Below are 21,029 nucleotides of genomic sequence, written 5' to 3'. Positions count from 1 at the left end.
CACATCACTGCCCCCCCCACCACCACCACCATACTCAGCAGCAATGTGTCTGCTGTGGAAATGTTCATGTTCCTGGGTTCTACAATCTCCCAGGACCTGAAGTGGGAGACCAACATCAACAAAGTCATCAAAAAGGGCCAGAAGAGGATGTACTTCTTGCACCATCTGAGGAAATACAACCTGCCTCAAGGGCTGCTGATCCAGTTTTACACTGTAGTTGTTGAGTCTGTTCTCTGCACTTAAATCACTATCTGGTTTGGATTGACCACCAAACAGGACAGGAACAGACTACAGCGGACAATCAGGTCAGCAGAAAAGATTATCGGTGCCAACCTGCCACCATCCAGGACCTGTACACCTCCAGAGTCAGGAAATGATCAGGGAAAATCACTGCAGACCCCTCACACCCTGGACACAACCTGTTCCAACTTCTCCCCTCTGGTAGGCACTACAGAACACTGTACACCAAAACCACTAGACACAGGAAAAGTTTCTTCCCCCTAGCCATCACACTTATGAACAGTTAACTCACTGTGGCGCTGTGCAATAACCCGGGAACACTATAATACCCACTGTACCTACATATCATTTTCAGTCTAAAATACAAATTTGCAATACATTTTACTCACTACTGTATGTATGAACAGGCTGTATACTGTACATAACCACCAACTATATGTATATAGAGTAACTTTTTTTACCCATTTAATATTTACCTCCGCACTCCTTGCATTCTTCACTTCTTTGCGCTATTTGTGTCCTGCTTACGGTTCACAGAAAGTTTCCCCTGTATATCATCACTCCTTTTATATCCCTTAAGATTATTCCTGAAGATATAATTATAGTGTATTATGTTATATTATATTGTATTATATAAGGCAAGGCAAGGCAATTTTATTTGTACAGCACATTTCATACACTAGGGCAATTCAAAGTGCTTTACAGAGTGACAAAATTACAAAGGTAAAGGGTATACAATTTTTACAATTAAAAATCTTAAAAAGTGCAAAAGTACAGACAAAAAATAAGTAAGCAGTACAAAATAGGAAGGTTTTTAACTTTGATTTAAAAGTGGTCAGGGTCAGTCGGAGCTTGTCTGATATCATCTGGGAGGTTATTCCAGGTCTGTGTAGCATGATAACAAAATGCTGCCTCACCATGTTTTGTTCTAGCTCTTGGGACAGCCAATAGCCCATCCCCGGATGACCTAAGGATCCTAGAAGGTTCATATGACACAAGCATGTCAGAGATGTATTTGGGCCCAGAGCCACAAAGTGATTTATAGACCAACAGCAATACTTTGAAATCAATTCTCTGACTTACTGGTAACCAGTGTAAGTATTTTAGGACTGGTGTAATGTGATCAAATTTCCTAGTCTTCGTTAGGACCCTAGCAGCAGCATTCTGAGTAAATTGGAGTTGCCGAATAGCTTTTTTTGACAAACCTGTGAACAGACTGTTGCAATTATCTCATCTACTGGAAATGAAGCGTGGGTAAGCCTTTCTAGATCTTGTTTGGACATTATGTCTCTGAAGATAGCAATATTTTTTAGGTGGTAGTAGGCTGACGAGGTTACCAATTTGATGTGGCTATTGAAATCTAAATCTGAGTCCAGGATAACGCCAAGATTTCTTGCTTGACTCGTAGTTGTGAGAGACAGGGACTCAAGATGAGAGCCGACATAATATAATCATATTAACATTAATTAATCGAGGTGGCACGGTGGCGCAGTGGTTAGCGTGGTCTCCTCTCAGCAAGAAGGTCCTGGGTTTGAGCCCCAGGGTAATCCAACCTTGGTGGGTCATCCTCTGTGTGGAGTTTGCATGTTCTCCCCGTGTCTGCGTGGGTTTCCTCCGGGGGGGCTGGTTTCCTCCCACAGTCCAAAGACATGTACTATAAGTAAGGTGAATTGGCCGTACTAAATTGTCCCTAGGTGTGAATGTGTGGGCCCTGTGATGGCCTGGCGGCCTGTCCAGGGTGTCTCCCCACCTGCCGTCCAATGACTGCTGGAATAGGCTCCAGCATCCCCGCGACCCTGAGAGCAGGATAAGCAGTTCAGATATTGATGGATGGATGGATGGATAATTAATCGATGAATTAGTTATGTTAATACAATGGACAACAAATTTTTTCAAGCGTTTTGCTCCCTGAAAAAAAATAGACAATGTCAAGCTGAACACAAAAATGATCTCAGATTTGTTGTATCGTAGGAATTTGGAGAAACCTTAAAATAACTTTTATTGAATTTAACATGTTTAATGGCATAATGATGCTGACACATTGTGTTAGTTCAACTGAGCTTAAAATGTTTTGCAGCTGATTTTCATCTGCACTCAGTATCTGGTGCCTCTTGTGTCAGTGTCCAACAATAGTCGGCCAGCACTGATGGATTCCCGTTGCCCTGATGGTTGCAATGTCCTGGCGAAACCCTTCACCATGTTCATCACTGACGGCACCAAGATCAGCAGGGAAGACGTCCAAGTGTGAATGCAGGAAATGAATTTTCAGTGACATGTTGCACTTCACGGTTTTGTATGCTCAAGGCATGTTGTCAAGCAGCTCAATGTAGTTTGGTTCTGTAGTTGCCAAGAAAATTCTCAACAACAACCTTAAATGCCTTCCGTACTATTTTCTCTGGTCTCACTAGCAGATCTTCTAACTCCCTGTCATTGATGACTGTCTGATTTGTGGACCAACAGCATTTGTTCCAGACCTAGTCGAGTTCCCTCCCGTCTTTCCTTGCCCCCGCCCCCGACTACACAAACTGTTTACCACTCAGCTAGGTGCTTGAAAAATACTGTCAGATTCATACCTTCAATCGTTTATGGCATAACACACAAGTACGGTTGTGTGTTTTGACACAGGAAAACAGGCTTCCCTGTAATCGCACGCGTGCACAGACACACACACACACACACACACACACACACACACAGACACAGACACAGACACACACACACACACACACACACACACACACACACACACACACACACACACACACACACACACACACACACACACACACACACACACACACAAACAGGTTCCTTGCATCCGTCCCTGCAGAGTTGGGGTGTTGCAGGATGTGGTGCAGTCCCATAAAATCTGGACTCCCTGGGGACGTGCGCAAGGACCCTGTGTGCGGATCTACAAGTATTTCCCCAGCTTTATTCAAATGCATTATATCAAATAGTCGGTTACACCTGGCAGGCTACCAATCCAATAAGAGAGCAGATAGATTAGATCCGAGACCTCCTTCCTGTCTACGGGTCCTTCCGAACTGTGGAGGCTGGGTACTGGAAATTAGATTTTGATTCACAGCCTAAATCTACTGGGAGCAGTGCTCCATCGCACTCGCAGAAGGTCACAGGCTTTGTCTGGGATGGGAGTTACTAGTGTTTGTGTGTCTATATATTTGCATGTGTGTGTTTGGGTGTGTTTGGGGTTGGGTGGGGGGGGGGCATGGCGCAGTAGAGAGGAGGGCAAATTGTGTGTATGATTATGTGTGTTTCTGTGAGTCCACCTGTGTGTATCCTATCCTGTCTAGAATGATGTCTCTCACACACACACACACATGCATGCATCTATGTACTGTAGAGCCACAGTTATACAGTATCCCAATCTCAGATATACACACCCATGCATCCACAAGCACAAATGCTCCCATGCATGTGCAAATGTGCACATGCATGGGAGCCCAAAAACAAACCATTTGTGTCTTCACGTGTGGTTTTGCTTTAATAAGTCCAGTCCATAATAAATTATGTTAGTTATCACCTCATCATTCATAACAGCCATTGTCAGTGACCCAGGAAGCCACTCATTCACCTTCATATAGAGACATGTGTGTCAGCGCCACTGAACCGGGTGAAGTGGAGGGTACGTTCTCTACAGCTTGTTAGTGAGTTTTACCAGTAATTATGTCTTGTGTGGATAGAAGTAATAAATGTTAGCCTGGGTAATCATGCGTAGTGATGATGATAAGTAATGTGCTAAGCATGCGCCTTGCAGTGAGTTTAGTTTACAGCGCAGTTTAACAGGCAGGACTTGAAACGTAGCAAGGAGTCATTTATTCATGGGTATTTTACAAATCACCATTCATCGTAAAATGTCTCTTGTTTTTTCGTTCCAAAAAATTGGTTTTGTTTTCAAAAATTGCTTCTACTGTCAGGGCCTCCCGGCATACTTTCTCATTTAGGGTGTCGGTTCGAGGAAGGGCCGACATCAACGTGAAGCTACTTTCATTCATTTAAGCCAGTTTTATGTTTGCGTTTAGTATTAGAGTTACACGCACACAGTAAAAGTACATTTTCCAGTACTACGTGGTGTGAAAATGAATAACAATAATGAATTGTTGTTGGTAGTCGTGGCACACTTCCTCTTCGTTGGTTCCCATAACAGCATACACGACCTGCGTTGCATTTGGCTTGGTCTTGATCTCTGGTAACACCGGATTTAAGCAGGTTTATACAAACAATACCGAGCGCCACACAAACTCTTTAAACCAAGCTAACCACAGGTCGGAGCTGCTGAGGCAGAGTCAATGCAAAGCCTCACGCTGTGTATCTGACCCAGGGCAGTTTCCTGTCAGGAGGGGTGAGTCTGCTTATTGCCCTTTAATGATGTGTTGCCTGCATTATTGTTCAACCTCCCCCACGTCAGTCCCTCAGGCTCTCCTCCTCACCCAAATGCGAAGAACCACTATGCTTGCAAGGACAAATAAATACAGGGTGTAACACCCCGCAGTGTGTAACACCCCTGATATTCTGACCACCATTTATAGCTTTAGACGGTTATAACAGTCACACGGATGACTGCATTTGTTTATGTATTTATTTATTTTGGTCGCGGAAGAGAAAGGAGGGATCTGACTCTGTCACTAGCAGTTTCCTCTGCAGCCGCTCTGAGCATACATTCAGAGTTCATAAGTTGGGCGGAAAGGTGGCCTAGTGGTCAGCACTGTCGCCTCGAAGCGAGAAGGTCCTGGGTTCGAACCCCGGGGTTGTCCAACCTTGGGGGTCATCCCGGGTCATCCTCTGCGGGGAGTTTACATGTTCTTCCCCGTGTCTGTGGTGGGGTTTCTCCGGGTGCTTCGGTTTCCCCCACCATCAAAGAGACATGCATGTTAGGGTTAATACTCCTGTCTGTGCCCCTGACCGAGGCATGGCAAGAGGAACTGGAGTTGGTCCCCGGGTGCTGGACGGCGGCTGCCCACTGCTCCTAGCTACACAGCTGGGATGGATTAAATGCACAGTGTAGTTTCCCTACGGGGATTAACATAGTATCTAAAAAAAAAGTTGTTTTTATCACAGCTCATTAATAGAATTAAAGGACTGCTACAGCCCAGCTCCGTCTCCTGACCTTATTCCTTTAAAAACAGCCTCACCTGCCCCTCAGAGGCTTTCCATGGTGAAAAAGGGCATCTCAGGGCATCTGGGTGGCGTGGCGGTCTATTCCGTTGCCTACCAACACAGGAATTGCTGGTTTAAATCCCTGTGTTACCTCCGGCTTGGTCGGGCGTCCCTACAGACACAATTGGCCGTGTCTGTGGGTGGGAAGCCGGATGTGGGTATGTGTCCTGGTTGCTGCACTAGTGCCTCCTCTGGTCAGTCGGGGCACCTGTTCTGGGGGGAAGGGGAACTGGGGGGAATAGCGTGATCCTCCCACATGCTATGTCCCCCTGGTGAAACTCCTCACTGTCAGGTGAAAAGAAGCAGCTGGTGACTCCACATGTATCGGAGGAGGCATGTGGTAGTCTGCAGCCCTCCCCCGGATCGGCAGAGGAAGTGCAGCAGCGACCGGGACGGCTCGCAAGAGTGGGGTAATTGGCCAAGTACAATTGAGGGGAAAAAGGGGGAAAAATCCAAAACGAAAAAGGGAGGGCATTTGCGTGTGTGTGTGTGTGTGTTTAAATATCGCTTTAATATTGTTTGTTATGTTTGTATGTGTGTGGCAGACAACACATGTGACAGCAGCAGTCATGTTGTTTTTCCTCGTTGTGTACGTGAGGACTGCTTCTCTGGGCCCGGCCGCATCAGGGGAAAGCTTAGTACAACAAAGCCCCAGTAAGAAGTTGTCAAAACAACACCGTGCATCCCTTACCAGTCCACCTGATCTGCACTTCAAATAACTCTGCAGATCATTTCTTCACGTGCAATGGTATCAAAACCTTCTTTTTTTTCTGACGTGTACACATCCCGACTATGGCAGTACAAATACTCTGCTGTTGTAATCAATCAGCAGATCCCCTCCAGACAGGTCTGTGAGTAGGGAAAACAACAGTATGGCTCCGCCGGCTCAAGGACACGGGCAGATGCTTGCTTAATCTCAGGTTGTCAGATGTTAAAGGATGAGCCTTTAACCTCGGGGTCGAGATGTTACCCGCCAAGGCGCTCTGTCTCTGCCCGCACACACGTGAGTGGTTTTCGACACAGTCCGGTTCACACGTAAACTTGATGTGCATTGGACTAAGTATAGCCAGGGATGCTAACGTTTACACTTTGACGCGTGCTTTTCATACACTTGTACACTTGCAGCGATGGATGAGCGTTCCATAAAAAGTAAATGGTTAACAGCGGATGATATCGGCATCCTGCTCAAACTGTTATTCCCTTCGCTTTGTCCGTGGCTGGTCTGTCTAGAAGGGCAATAAATCACTCGCCCTCCCACACAGCTATGAAAAAACAATACATGGACGTCCCGTCGAACCGGATTGGCTCCATGGATTTACCATCAGATGGATTTATCGTCTTACCATTTCTAACCTCCTTCGCTGTGTCTTGCTCTCCTCCTTCTAGCCTGTCTCCTCTTCTCTGTTACACATTTTTATGTTCGGGCCTTTATTATTAGATGTTTTGCCCCGCAGTAACTCTGGATTGGATCAACAGTCAAAAAGTCCTAGATTGCCAGCATCAATAATAAGGACAGCAGGGGCGTCCGGGTGGCAGTCTATTCTGCTGCCTACCAACACGGGGACCGCTAGTTTGAATCCCCGTGTTACAGAATCAGAATGAGAATCAGAAATACTTTGTTCATTCCTGAGGGGTAATTAGGAAATTGGTACCTCCAGCTTGGTCGGGCATCCCTACAGACACAATTGGCCATGTCTGCGGGTGGGAAGCTGGATATGGGTATGTGTTCTGGTCGCTGCACTAGCGCTTCCTCTGTTCGGTTGATCAGGGTGCCTGTCCAGGGAGGAGGGGGACCTGGGGGGAACAACGTGATCCTCCCACGTGCTACGTCCCCCTGGTGAAACTCCTCACTGTCAGGTGAAAAGAAGCGGCTGGTGACTCCACATGTATCGGAGGAGGCATGTGGTAGTCTGCAGCCCTCCCTGGATCGGCAGAGGAGGTGGAGCAGTGACCAGGATGGCTGGTCGGGGAAAAATTCCCCAAAAAATAAAAAAATAATCATGATAATAATAACAATAAGGAGAGCAAGGGTGCAAGGAGATCTAAAAGAAGACACATTTCAGAAGTATTCGTGTTCCACCCGGTTGTGATTTTGCACCGACTCTCTCCCTTTCTCTTCGGCAGAGCCTCACTTCATCTCGGCCTATGACATTGGCTTGTTCACATTCTTCTTCCTGAGGGAAAATGCCGTGGAGCACGACTGCGGCAAGACGGTCTATTCCCGTGTGGCACGTGTCTGCAAGAACGACATCGGCGGGCGTTTCCTGCTGGAGGACACCTGGACCACCTTCATGAAGGCTCGGCTCAACTGCTCGCGCTCGGGGGAGATCCCCTTCTACTACAATGAGCTACAGAGCACCTTCTACCTGCCGGAGCAAGACCTCATCTACGGCATATTCACCACCAACGTGTAAGTAATGCCCACATACATATACATTAATTAGCGTTAGTGGAGACGCACACAATGGTATGGGAACATTGTCATTCCAGATTATACAGTACATTCATTTTGAGGAAGACGATAATTAATTAAACGGTGTTTATTGTTCCCTCGAATAACAATATTTCAGTCTGGGGCAGGTTTTCTTTTCAATTTTTTTTATTGCTCTACCAGCGACTGCAGTATTTCTTTGAGAGTCATTTGAGTGTTATCATTCAACATTTGTTTATTTCTAACTCCCCACTATCGGTCCGTTTATAAATAGCAGATGTTTCAAATGGTGGTTATTTTACTGAAGAATGTGAACCTACATGTGTGCATACACATGAATGAACAAACACACGGCCGACATGGCATGCACACTGCTGCCCGCCCCATTCATACGCATGCAAGGACATAAGTACATGTAAGACCATTGGAGGGAAAACCCCACCGCAGAAAGGGATGGGATGAGCAAAACCAAGTAAAGGTCCTGCTCCTGCGAAAAAGAAATTCATTTCAGGGGCATCTGGGTGGCGTAGCCATCTATTCTGTTGCCTGCCAACACGGAGATTGCTGGTTCAAATCACCGGCTTGGTCGGGCATCCCTACAGACACATTTGGCCATGTCTGCGTGTGGAAAGCCGGATGTGGGTATGTGTCCTGTTTGCTACACTAGCGCCTCCTCTGGTTGGTCAGGGCACCTGTTTGGGGCGGAGGGGGAACGGGGAATAGCATGATCCTCCCACGCGCTACATCCCCCTGGCGAAACTCCTCACTGTCGGGTGAAAGTAGCTGCCGACTCCACATGTATCAGAGACATGTGGTAGTCTGCAGCCCTCCCTGGATCGGTAGAGGGGGGTGGAGCAGCGACTGGGACAGCCCGGAAGAGCGGTGTAATCGGCCAAATACAACTGGGAAGAATAAGGGGCAAAAAAAAATCCAAAAAAGAAAAGAAATTCATTTGCAGTGGAGAGGCCTCTCAACCTTAACCGGAGAAATATCTGGGGGAAACGCTGACACAAACCCCTTTGCTTTGACTTGGAACGCTTTACACCGCAATGACGAAGTTAAAGACAAAGATAAAAGTTTTGCTTCTCCAAAATTGAACTCATTATTGGGTGGTGGTGGTGGTAGAGATGGGCAGTGTTATCCAGTTTTGAGCTACCTGCCACTGCTAATGATCAGCATGGAAACAGTCATCTCTCAGCCAGGCTGCCTTCATGCTGACAGACTGGTGCACACTGCAGCGTTGTATTGCTTCAGGTTGGGTGTCACACGCCTCATTATAGAGAGAAGAGACATGGAGAAGAGCTGCTCGGATTGGGGGGCCTTGTTATGTTTTTTTTTTAATGTTCATTAAAAGTGTTATCGCGCCGCCCTCTTGTTCAACAGATATAATGAGAAAGGTGAGACAGATGAGGAGGCTTTATTTCAGTCAAGATGGTGACAGGAAATTCAAACCCCAGTAAGGTTACATAAACATATCCTCTCAAGAAATCTGTCAGTCAAATTGATATCACTATGCTACTGACCTGAACCTCTCGTGTTTAGCTCTCACAGTTTCTAGTTCAAGTTCGCACATCAAGCTTGAACTGTCAAATATCACTGGAATGTTTGTGTGTACACTGTATTTTGTCATACAATATATTTCCTGGCAGATGTTCAGTCCAACCACCTGACTAGACAGTGACATGCCTCGGTCATGACTAACATTCTCCTAGTGTGTTCACTGTACATACATATTGTACATCTGTGTATGTGTGTGTGATGTGTGTGTGAGAGAGAGAGAGAGAGAGAGAGAGAGAGAGAGAGAGAGAGAGAGAGAGAGAGAGAGAGAGAGAGAGAGAGAGAGAGAGAGAGAGAGAGAGAGAGAGAGAGCACAGTTGTTGGTATTCAGATTTATTCTGTGCTCTTTCAAGGGAAAAGTCAAATCCTCCCTCTCACCTTCTGCTCTCTCAGCCATTACGCTGCTGGCGGTTGCCACCACATGGCTGCCCTCCATCAAGCAGCCACCATCTTTAGACAGAAACAGAACAGAGCCGAATGAGATAGAAAGAATAAAAGAGCAAACAGGAGCGATAGAAAAGATATCAGAGAGCTATAAGGACAGAAACAGAGAGAGAGAGAGAGAGCGAGAGAACGAGGGAGCGAGAGAACAGAGAAGAAAATACAAGAACCTCACATTGAGCTGAAGGCTTTTGGCTGTATTTGCCATCCTTGTGCCTCTCGGAGCGAAACCCCACAGCCTCCTTTCAAAAACATCCCGCCCACCCCACCGGGGCTCGATATGGTAATGCAATCACCATAAACACTGTCTCCATCTGTCCACCCGAAATTGAACAGGCTCACAGCTGCTCTCAGGAGGTGTAAAAAGGGGGGACAGAGTTGGGAAGAAAGCGCAAACTTATCTTCTATGTTCAGGACTTGGGCTGAGACTCAATAGTGTAGACTGGCCGGCCTCTCGTGCCCTTCCCTTTATTCCCACTGCTAATCTATAAAGTCGCAGGTTGACATCCTGCATGTTGGCGTCACCCATCCATGTTTTCCCAGGTCAGTTAGGAGACAAGCGAGGAATGAATTAAGGGAGCAGCTCTACTGTAATAGAGTGGTGATGTGACGCGGCTAACAGAGCCCATCTATCAGCTATGTCATCAAAAGCTTTAACATTCATTGAAAGGGGCTGACTTAATACCCCAGAGCAAGACTGGACCATTTAATTAACACCACGTCCTCATTGGTGGCGTTCTGCCGTGACAGTCTCAGAGAGGTGGCACGCCACCGCCGCAGTGATTCTTCTCTTGAAGCGGCTAACGTGCCATCTCTCTAGCTAATGATGAACCTTGTTTCAGCTTTCGGCAGGTGATCTTACCGCTAAGCTGCTCACCTGCTTCCACTTCGCCACCTCTCGCGGGGCGCCATGTCACTGAGGGGGAGGTAGAGGAAGTAGCCTTGTCAAACTTGGTTATGGGGCATCCAGGTGGTGTAGCGGTCTATTCCGCTGCCTACCAACACGGGGATCACTGGTTCAAATCCCCGTGTTACCTCCGGCTTGGTCAGGTGTCCCTACAGATACAATTGGCTGTGTCTGGAGGTGAGAAGCTGGATGTGGGTGCGTGTCTTGGTTGCTGCACTAGCATCTCCTCTGGTCAGTCAGGGTGTTTGTTCAGGGGGGAGGGGGAATTGGGGAGAATAGCATGATCCTCCCACACGCTACATCTCCCTGGCGAAACTCCTCACTGTCAGGTGAAAAGAAGCGGCAGAGGGGGTGGAGCAGTGACCAGGACGGCTCAGAAGAGTGGGCTGATTGACCAGATACAGTTGGGGGGAAAATGAGGAACCTCCCCCCCAAAAAAAACAAAAACAAAAAACCTGGTTATGCGTTCATGCAAGCGTGCACACACCCGCTGAACCACAATCACACAGAAATCCTCAAACCCCATCCGATTCATGGAAAATATGTTATTGGCTTAGTGTAGCATCAGATTTGACCTCAGTGATAAATGGTGTGCCAGGCACCCGTGTGAGTAGAGTCTCATAGTTTTTGATGATATTTCACATTTTACACAACTTGCTAGTCCCATCATTTCAACCTGATGACACCAAATCCACCTTGAAATGAGCTGCGGTACCACTGTGTCAGGCTGCGCCCGCTCTGAAACCCATTTGACAGAATATGCTGTGACAGTATCAGTAGTCTTACCGTTCGTGTCTTGACACACGATTGTGTTGGTTTACCCTTGGTCAAAACACGTTATCGTCAATGGTCTTACACACTCATAGCCTATTTGCACATAGAATACAGGGTCGGGGAAAAACTAAAATCAAACTCTGAATTCAAGATAGATGCAGACAAAAAGTCTGCCAATCCAATCTCTCACATGGTCCACATTGCCATTACCACCAGTTAACTATACACTTCCCCCCACAACCACTAAAATGTAATATCCTAGCTTTAATGTAACCCACTGAAGCCATGGTATTGTTTTAATGGGCTGTGGTGGTTCTGCTGACTCTCAGAACTCTCTGCCTTTGAATGAAACAGTTTCAGTCCAAAGCTGTTGCTGGCGTATTGTTGTGCATTATATTAAAAATACGTATGGATAATCCAGGCACCCCAGGTTGAATTTCGTGCTTTGCTGAGTGGGGCCTTTTTCATTTCTGCTGCTCTCTGGGTATTCACTACGGGCTGAAATATCGACCTTAATGTAGTTTCTAAATTTCCCATTATATGAAAGGAGATGAGGAGCATGAGCTAAAAACTTGGCAGGAAGCTGTGTGTGTGGGTGTGGGGGGGATCTGCTTGCGTATGGGCATGTGTCAGTGTGCATGACATTTGTATGCCCGAATGTTTGCATGTGAGCATGTGTGTTCTCTTGTATGCCTTCATGGGCACCGGTTGTGGTGCCAGATATCAGATTCCAGATTCCAGTTTCCAGATTTCAAGATATTTTGTGAGATGATGAACATCTGCTTCCATATCCTGGATAGGCACGCTGATCTGCACCATCTCCTTGTATTGTGCTTTGTGGAGGGAAGCAATGCAGTCACACTGTCATCCAGCATGTTTCTCTGTTTGCGTGCTTTGTGTGTGTGTGTGTGTGTGTGTGTGTGTGGCAGGCTGACGAGTCACTGCCTCTCGATATCTCTACCTGAACCCAAGTGCAACTGGGTATCCAGCTCCCTGTCACCTGCTGCACTGTAAACTGTTTGTTAGTCTGACCATCTGATTGGCTGGCTGATTGACCGTCTGATTGGCTGTCTGATTGGCTGGCTGACTGACTGTCTGATTGGCTGGCTGACTGACTGCCTGATTGGCTGGCTGATTGACTGGCTGGTGTTGAACCCGCTTTGGTGAGAGAGATTTTATACAGTGTAGGATAGAACAGACAATGAGAAAAGAGATACGTGGGGGAAAAGAGCTGTCTTCAGAGAGAAGAGCTGTTTCCTCTTCCCCCATCAACCCTCATTTCTTTTTATCTCCCCCTTCCCACGACTCATTCTATACAATAGAGTTATGCAATGAAATCCCGGATGTGGTCTATCCAAAGGGACATGCTTGGCCACACGCAGCTCTAAATACACATCTCACCAAGAAATACAAAGAAATATGGGGAAGACATCCTTGATGAAGAATGTTGTGGAAAAAATTTGTTCATATCAGAGAGAGAGAGAGAGAAAGAGAGAGAGCGAGAGAGAGAGAGAGAGAGAGAGAGAGAGAGAGAGAGAGAGAGAGAGAGAGAGAGAGAGAGAGAGAGAGAGAGAGAGAGAGAGAGAGAGAGAGAGAGAGAGAGGGACTGAGATGTGAGACAGAGGTGAAGTGGGAGAGTACCTGAGATTTGAAAATGAAACAAGTAATCGAGAAGAATTTCTGGGCAAGATGAGCATGGGAGGAATGAGGCTCTTGAATCACTTAAAGTAGCTGGCTAACCTTGTAGTAAACCTCTGTAGTAATGAAAGTGTTTGTCATGGTGCTGAGTTTAAGAGAGGAGCAGAACAGCACCAACAAAGCGGCACAGCGCATACAGGACATCAAATGCAGCCATACCAGTATGTACCCTGGTTATGCTGAATGACAGAAGCTAAGCAGGTGTGGGCTTGGCTAGTACTGGGATGGGAGACCTCCAGGAAAAACTGGGTTGCTGCTGGAATTGGTGTTGGTGGGCTTCTCCTAGATCGCCACCTTGTCATGGTGGAGAAGCTTGCATGTATCAATGATCCCAAGAGCTATGTTGTCTGGGGCTTGGCTCCTGGTAGGGTCACCCAAGGCGGATAGGTCAAGGGGGAGGTTCCAGCCGAAGCGCGATCCAACAAAGACCTCAACGGCGGAACTGGCGGAAGATGTCTCCAGGTCACAACAGCAGTTAAGGCGGATGAAGGCTGCAACAGAGGTTGGTCCCCTATTGTCTTGGTTCACCATGCCATTGGACTCTGGCCACCCCCTGCCAAAGACCGTGTGGTGGCTGCAGGTGCATCAGCCTCCCCACTTAAAAGCTTTCATGCGCAGGCGTCCTCCCATTATGCAGCTCTAGGATCGGCCTCTACACCCACCTGTGGACCCAGAGGGAGGACAGTCATACTCGACCGCGAGTGACCGCTGATGATGATGGGCCAGTAGGGGGCAGTCTTCTCTCTGGTCTGAATAAAAACAACACCAAAAAAAAACCCGATGCCCCCGTGCAGTGACAGGGACACTGTGCTGTAGGAGATGTCGTCCTTCAGATTAGACATTAAACCGAGGTCCTGACTCATTGTTGTTATTAAAGATCCCATGGCACTTATCACAAAGAGTAGGGGGTCTCCCAGTGTCCTAGCAAAATTCCCAACCTGGCTCTCTCCATCTGGCCACCTAATCATTCCCCCATGTAATTCGCTCAATGATTCCTCCCTCTCCACCTCCACCTGATGTGTGGTGAGCGTTCTGGCACAAAATGGCTGCCGTGCATCATCCAGGTGGATGCTACACATTGGTGGTGGTTGAGGTCAGCTTCTCCCTTTCACTGTGAAGTGCTTTGAGTATCAAGATATAGCACTATATAAATGTAATCCATCATTATTCATTAAATGGCATTTCATTCTTTTTCATAATCTTTAAAACTGCGGTGTGGTGGCCCAGTTGTTAGCGCTGTCGCCTCACAACAAGAAGGCCCAGGGTTGTCCAACCTTGGAGGTCATCCCAGGTCGTCCTCTGTGTGGAGTTTGCATGTTCTCCTCGTGTCTGTGCAGGGTTTTCTCCGGGTGCTGCGGTTTCCCCCACAATCAAAAAGACATGCATCTTAGGGTTAATACTCCTGTCTGTGCCCCTGACCGAGGCATGGCAACACCAACTGCAGTTGGTCCCCGGGCGCTACACAGCTAGGATGGGTTAAATGCAGAGCATAATTGCCCTATGGAGCTTAATAAAGTATCTCAAAAAAATAATAAATAAAAATAGACACAAAATTCACAGGTTACATCCATAAATACAAAAAAAAATAATCTCCAAATCCTCTACGTTGCTGTCTTCTCTTGGCATTATGTGTGGCAGCTAACAAGAGCAACCTCTTTAAGTCTCATATAATCTGGACAGTGTCAGGTTTTCTGTGCCATGGTTTGACTACAGCAGTAGTGGGGAGCCAAAACCACACCCCACAACTAACTCCCTCTCATATCAAGCTGTGTGTGTGTGTGTGTGTGTGTGTGTGTGTGTGTGTGTGTGTGTGTGTGTGTGTAATGTGGTTATGGCTGCCACTTGGTCAGTGCAGCTCATTTGCCTGTGGTTTCCTCTGTTTGGGTTTGGTTACCGGCAGCAGCGCTCGTGCCGTTTCACTGTGCCTCAGACGTTCCCTCGGTCTCACTCTCGTTGCCAACAAAGCTGTTCAAAAATATATTCCTCTCTGGTCTGGAGGCTGTTCCCTCCCTCAGTCTGTTAGTCAGTTGATGAGCCACGTGTTCCACTTTGCCATTGTTTAGCCAGAGATCATTTGGAGCCACTTTGCCATCCTGCAGCGCTAATAGCACACATTTTTCTTACGCCACTGAATGGGACTCCCAGTGGGGCGGCATCACAAACCCAAACCAAAACAACAGAAGACAAAACAGACACCCAGCAGAGGTTTAGAAACATTTCGAAGGTGAGATTACAAATACAATGCCCCAGTGTTTATCTCCAGCATAGTGCATTGCAGAGCAGCATTAAGGCCAAGGGAGATGTGCTGTGTACTGGTTTCTCTGTCTCTCCACGGCAACCTGTTTGCAGTGAAACAGCGTTGAAGTCTGATGAAGGCACTTACTGAGCCTAAAGGAGGGCAAAAAGCAGATCGCACCTGCCAGCAGTTATCAAACTCATTACTGTACAGCAGGGATTCCCAAAGTGGGGTGTGCGCACCCCTTGGCGTGCCCTCTGGGGGGTTAATGGTGTTCTTCTATACGTGGTAGATTGTGTGTGACTTTATTGCAATTAGATTCAAATTGCTGGTGTTCTAAAGTCTGTACCTGCTATGTTATCATGGTTGATTGTAATGTAAACTTGATGCAACTTTTCTTGAATGCGGTGGAAAATGACAGTATTTTTCCCCCCATCTTCACTCATGACGGACCTGTCTGCCTCTGAGCCTGTGGGTGTGTCCTTCACCTCATCCATCCTCTGTCCTTTAAAAGTGATGGCTTATGTGTAATTTTGTTGCAATTTATTGAAACTTTGTTGCGGTCTAGTTTCAGTTTCAGTTTCATTGGAATGTGAGAGCGCATTGTTGCGATCTCTTGAATATTTTGTTACGTGTGTTGTGATTATTTGTGCATGACTAAACTTGGCGGCACGGTGGCGCAGTGGTAAGCGTGGTTGCTTCACATCAAGAAGGTCCTGGGTTCGAGCCCCGGGGTAGTCCATCCTTGGTGGGTTGTCCCAGGTCATCCTCTGTGTGGCGTTTGTATGTTCTCCCTGTGTCTGCGTGGGTTTTCTCCGGGGCTCCGGTTTCCTCCCACAGTCCAAAGACATGTAGGTGAGGTGAATCGGCCATACTAAATTGTCCCTAGGTATGAATGTGTTTGTGTGTGTGTGTGTGTGTGTGTGTGTGTGTGTGTGTGTGTGTGTGTGTGTGTGTGTGTGTGTGTGTGTGTGTGTGTGTGTGTGTGTGTGTGTGTGTTGGCCCTGGCCCTATGATGGTGTGTTGGCCCTATGATGGTCTGGAACCCTTTCCAGGGTGTCTCCCCACCTGCTGCCCAATGACTGCTGGAATAGGCTCCAGCATCCCCACGACCCTGACAGCAGGATAAGCGGTTCAGATAATGGATGGATGGATAAACTTGATGTCTTTAATTTTTTGAAATTTGAGATTTGATTTTGAGATACTTTTATTGATCCCGTAGGGAAATTATGCTCTGCATTTAACTCATTCTAGCTGTGTAGCTAGGAGCAGTGGTTAGCCGCCATTCAGCCCCCGGGGACTGACTCCAGTTGGTCTTGCCATGCCTCTGTCAGGGGCACAGACAGGAGTATTAACCCTAACATGCATGTCTTTTTGATGGTGGGGGAAACCGGAGCACCTGGAGAAAACCCACCACAGACACGGGGAGAACATGCAAACTCCCCACAGAGGACGACGTGGGATGACCCCCCCCCCCCCAAGGTTGGACAACCCTGGAGTTCAAACCCAGGACCTCTTGCTGTGAGGCGACAACACTAACCACTGCGCCACTGTGCTGCCCATAATGCAGCTATAAATGGGCTATGTTGCATTTTTTGTTTGTTTGTTTGTTTGTTTTTTTTAATGTGGGGGATTGGGGATGCATCAACCCTGTTGGAATGTAGAAGGGGGGTGTGTTGCCTAAAAAGTTTTGGAACCTCTGCCTTACAGCATTTCATAAGCCCGGGGGATGCAGCGAAGCATCCTATGGCATTAAATTATCATATAAAGTTATTCTAGTGTAATATTATAGGTAATGGCATTACCGACACAGAGTTCATACAGGTTTTACTCTCCTATGCAACACCTATGGGTAAGGGAGTTATGTTATGTGTTTGCATGTTTGCATTCATAATCAATGCAGTTCTGTCTCAGCTTGACGCTGTTCCCTCAGCCTAGCCTAACCTCCAGCCAAAACAAGCCTACAGCTGCTTGTTCAGCGCAGGTGTGAATGATAGGATTTGTACAAAAAGGACAGAACATGTTGCGGATTAGTTTTATTACACCGTCCCAGACGCTGCTGATCTCTGATATAACCGCACATCTGGTTGGCAACATATGAAGTGTTGTGAATATCGCTGAAAATAACATTGTCCTCTCTGCCGCTCCCCCTCCCTGCCTTTTCTCTGCTTATTATTTCTGCTGTCCCCTACCCGGTCCGTCGCCCTCTACAGGAACAGCATAGCGGCCTCGGCAGTGTGCGCTTTCAACTTGAGCGCCATCACCCGGGCCTTCAACGGGCCCTTCCGCTCCCAGGAGAACCCTCGCTCCACCTGGCTTCCCACACCCAACCCCATCCACAACTTCCAGGTCCGTCTGATCCCACCCGATTCCATTCAGAATAGACAAAACGGGCTCATCACAACCCCAGCCCACCCCTCACACACACACACACACACACACATCTACTCATGGCTCTAGAGTACAATCTTAGTACAATTTTTTAAATTTCCCTTTCAGGGCTTTTTTGAATAATTGTTGCTTGGAGAAGGCCCAAAGGCAGTGAGAATATGTTAAAAGTTATTTGTTTAGTTCAAAAATAATTCATCATTTGGCTGCAGAGGTAATTTTCTTCACCTTCCCTGAAATTGCGAAACTCTTGTCCCTTTACCCTAAAACCCGTTTCGTGCTCTGAGCTCGGTCCACAATTTTTGCCTATTATCAAAATGTCAGTCTCTCATTTAGTGGAGGGAAACAAGCTCATTCTCGAGTGTAAATTGGAGGAAAGGTGACATTGTCTTCCCTCCACACTTGGCTCCTACTTTCATGCCTCACTGAGGGAGTGAAGAGACCCAAGCCAACTGAGCAGGTCAACCACAGCTTAACAAAGCACCGCATTTTCCTTTCAGCTCCTCTGTACTAGGTCATTTTATTTGCACATTTTGAGAGCAGTGATCACATCACAAGCCTTCGCATGAGAAAGTTGTTCTCTTTATGGACAGAATGAAAATTGAAACAGTCAAGCCAGAGGTGTTGTATTGATTTCATCAACTAAACAATAACCCATGCTGTGAAGTGAATTTCATTGTTTTGTTTTTTTTATTCCTATGGAGCACACAAACACTCAACACACAGCTGTTTTTTCCAAGATTTGTTTTGGCTTTTTGGCTTTTCTTTTCTTTTTTTTTTGTTGCTTTTATTGGATAGCAGACAGTGAAGTGGAGGTCAGGAAACAAGGGGAGACATGCAACAAAGGTCCCTGGCTGGAATCGAACCAGGGACGTTGTGGTTATGTGGCATGCACCTGAACCATTCGGCCACTGGGGCGCTACACACAAAGTTTTATAATTCTAATTTAATTATTTCTTCCTTCCTTGCCATCTTTCTTTCTTTCCCTGTGTCTTCAGTGTGGTACTATAGAAGACGAGGGGCCGAATGAGGGTCTGACGGAGCGCAGCCTGCAGGATGCTCAGCGGCTCTACCTGATGAATGACGTGGTGCAGCCGGTGTCTGTGGACCCGCTGGTCATGCAGGACGATGTACGCTTCTCCAACCTGGTGGTGGACATCGTTCAGGGCATGGACACCCTCTACCACGTCATGTACATCGGCACAGGTTGGTCAGAAGGGTAGCGAAAGGGAAGATTGGTGACTGGATTTCACACAACTGAATGCCAACCACCACGTTCGTTTCGAAGGCCTGAGTTTTTTCCTTTTACAGTCTCTTGAAAGTGTACCACACTTGTTACCTTGTTGTCTTGTCTATTATTTAGTAAATGTCCTCTGCCATCTTACAAGGAGGGTTTTTTTCAATTTCTTAAGGGAAACATTCACTATTACACACACACACACACACACACACACACACACACACACACACACACACACACACACACACATATGCTGGACCCGAAGTCCAGCAGCCTGAGACTGTATGATAAGCGAAAACATGGGGGCCGAGGGTTAGTGAGTGTTCGAGCCACTATCTAGGATGAAATGAGGAACATCCATGAGTACATCAGAAAGATGGTCCCCCAGGATGAACTACTGGGTGAGTACCTCAGGCAGCAGAAGACAGGGAGTGGGTAGAAAGAAGAGGAGGTATCATGGAAGACTAAGCCCCTCCATGGGATGTGTCATCGACAGATAGAAGACGTGGCTTATATCGAGAAATCCTACCAGTTACAAGAAAAGGCTGGACTGAAGGACAGCACAGAGGCTCTGATCATAGCAGCATAAGAACAGGCACTCAGCACCAGATCGGTTGAGGCAGGGGTCTACCACACCAGACAAGACCCAAGGTGCAGGCTGTGCAAAGATGCCCCTGAGACAGTCCAGCACTTAGTAGCAGGTTGTAAAATGCTAGCTGGGAAAGCGTACACTGAAAGGTATAACCAAGTGGCTGGGATAGTGTGCAGGAACATCTGTACTGAATACAGACTGGAAATCCCAAGCCCAAATGGGAGACCCCACCAAAGGTGGTTGAGAATGGCAGAGCTAAGGTCCTGTGGGACTTCAAGTTCCAGACTGACAAGCAGGTGCTGACTAACCAACCAGACAGACACTGGGGTGGTCGACAAGAAACAGAAGACAGCAGTAGTGATCGACGTACCAATCCCGAGTGACGGCAATGTCAAGAAGAAAGAGCATGAGAAACTGGAGAAATACCAAGGGCTGAGGGAAGAACTAGATTGGATGTGGAAGGTGAAATCCACAGTAGTCCCAGTGGTAATAGGAGCACCAGGAGCTGTGACCCCCAAACTGGGAGAGTCGCTCCAGCAGATTCCAGGAAAAACATCTGAGGTCTCTGTCCAGAAGAACAGCTAAGATACTGCGCAGAATCCTCAAACTTCCAGGCCTCTGGTAGAGGACCTGAGCTTGAAGAAGACACACACCACCCGGGAAAGGGCGAGGAGATTTATATTCCCTCATTTGGTGGTTAGATGATGATGGTGGTGGAGAGTGCTATCTAAAACTTTGGCCCAAAATCTCCCATAGGTGCTCAATTGGGTTGAGATCTTGTGACTGTGAAGGCCATAGCATATGATTTACATAATTTTCATCCTCACCAAACCCTTCGGTGACCCCTGGTGCCCTGTGGATAGGGGCATTGTCATCCTGGAAGAGACCGCTCCCATCTGGATAGAAAGGTTTCATCATAGGATAAAGGTGATCACTCCGAATAACTTTGTATTGATTTGCAGTGACCCTTCCCTCTGAAGCGAAAGCCATAAAAAGGCTTCTGCAGACAATGTCAGCGGCACTGGAGACGCAAAGAAGACTTCTCAGTATTATCCTTGTTAATGGAGTGTCATCCCTACAACATGTACACTACCGTTCAAAAGTTTGGGATCACCCAAACAATTTTGTGTTTTCCATGAAAAGTCACACTTATTCACCACCATATGTTGTGAAATGAATAGAAAATAGAGTCAAGACATTGACAAGGTTAGAAATAATGATTTGTATTTGAAATAAGATTTTTTTTACATCAAACTTTGCTTTCGTCAAAGAATCCTCCATTTGCAGCAATTACAGCATTGCAGACCTTTGGCATTCTAGCTGTTAATTTGTTGAGGTAATCTGGAGAAA

At 46.9% G+C, this 21,029-nt stretch overlaps 1 protein-coding gene across 1 annotated transcript in view; it reads left to right on the top strand.

The window, feature by feature from the left end:
* The window catches only part of sema5ba (sema domain, seven thrombospondin repeats (type 1 and type 1-like), transmembrane domain (TM) and short cytoplasmic domain, (semaphorin) 5Ba), a 180,032-nt gene that overhangs the window by 118,997 nt on the left and 40,006 nt on the right, over positions 1-21,029 (top strand). The window contains exons 9-11 of the mRNA XM_056290159.1: positions 7,540-7,825; positions 17,673-17,808; positions 18,846-19,053. Coding sequence (XP_056146134.1) covers positions 7,540-7,825; positions 17,673-17,808; positions 18,846-19,053 — 630 coding nt within the window. The remainder of the gene's footprint in view (positions 1-7,539; positions 7,826-17,672; positions 17,809-18,845; positions 19,054-21,029) is intronic.

This window comes from Lampris incognitus, chromosome 11 (assembly GCF_029633865.1).
Source record: "Lampris incognitus isolate fLamInc1 chromosome 11, fLamInc1.hap2, whole genome shotgun sequence".
Lineage (NCBI taxonomy): Eukaryota > Metazoa > Chordata > Actinopteri > Lampriformes > Lampridae > Lampris > Lampris incognitus.
The sequence above is the reverse complement of the archived record's forward strand: the minus strand, read 5'-3'. Positions and strand labels throughout refer to the sequence as shown.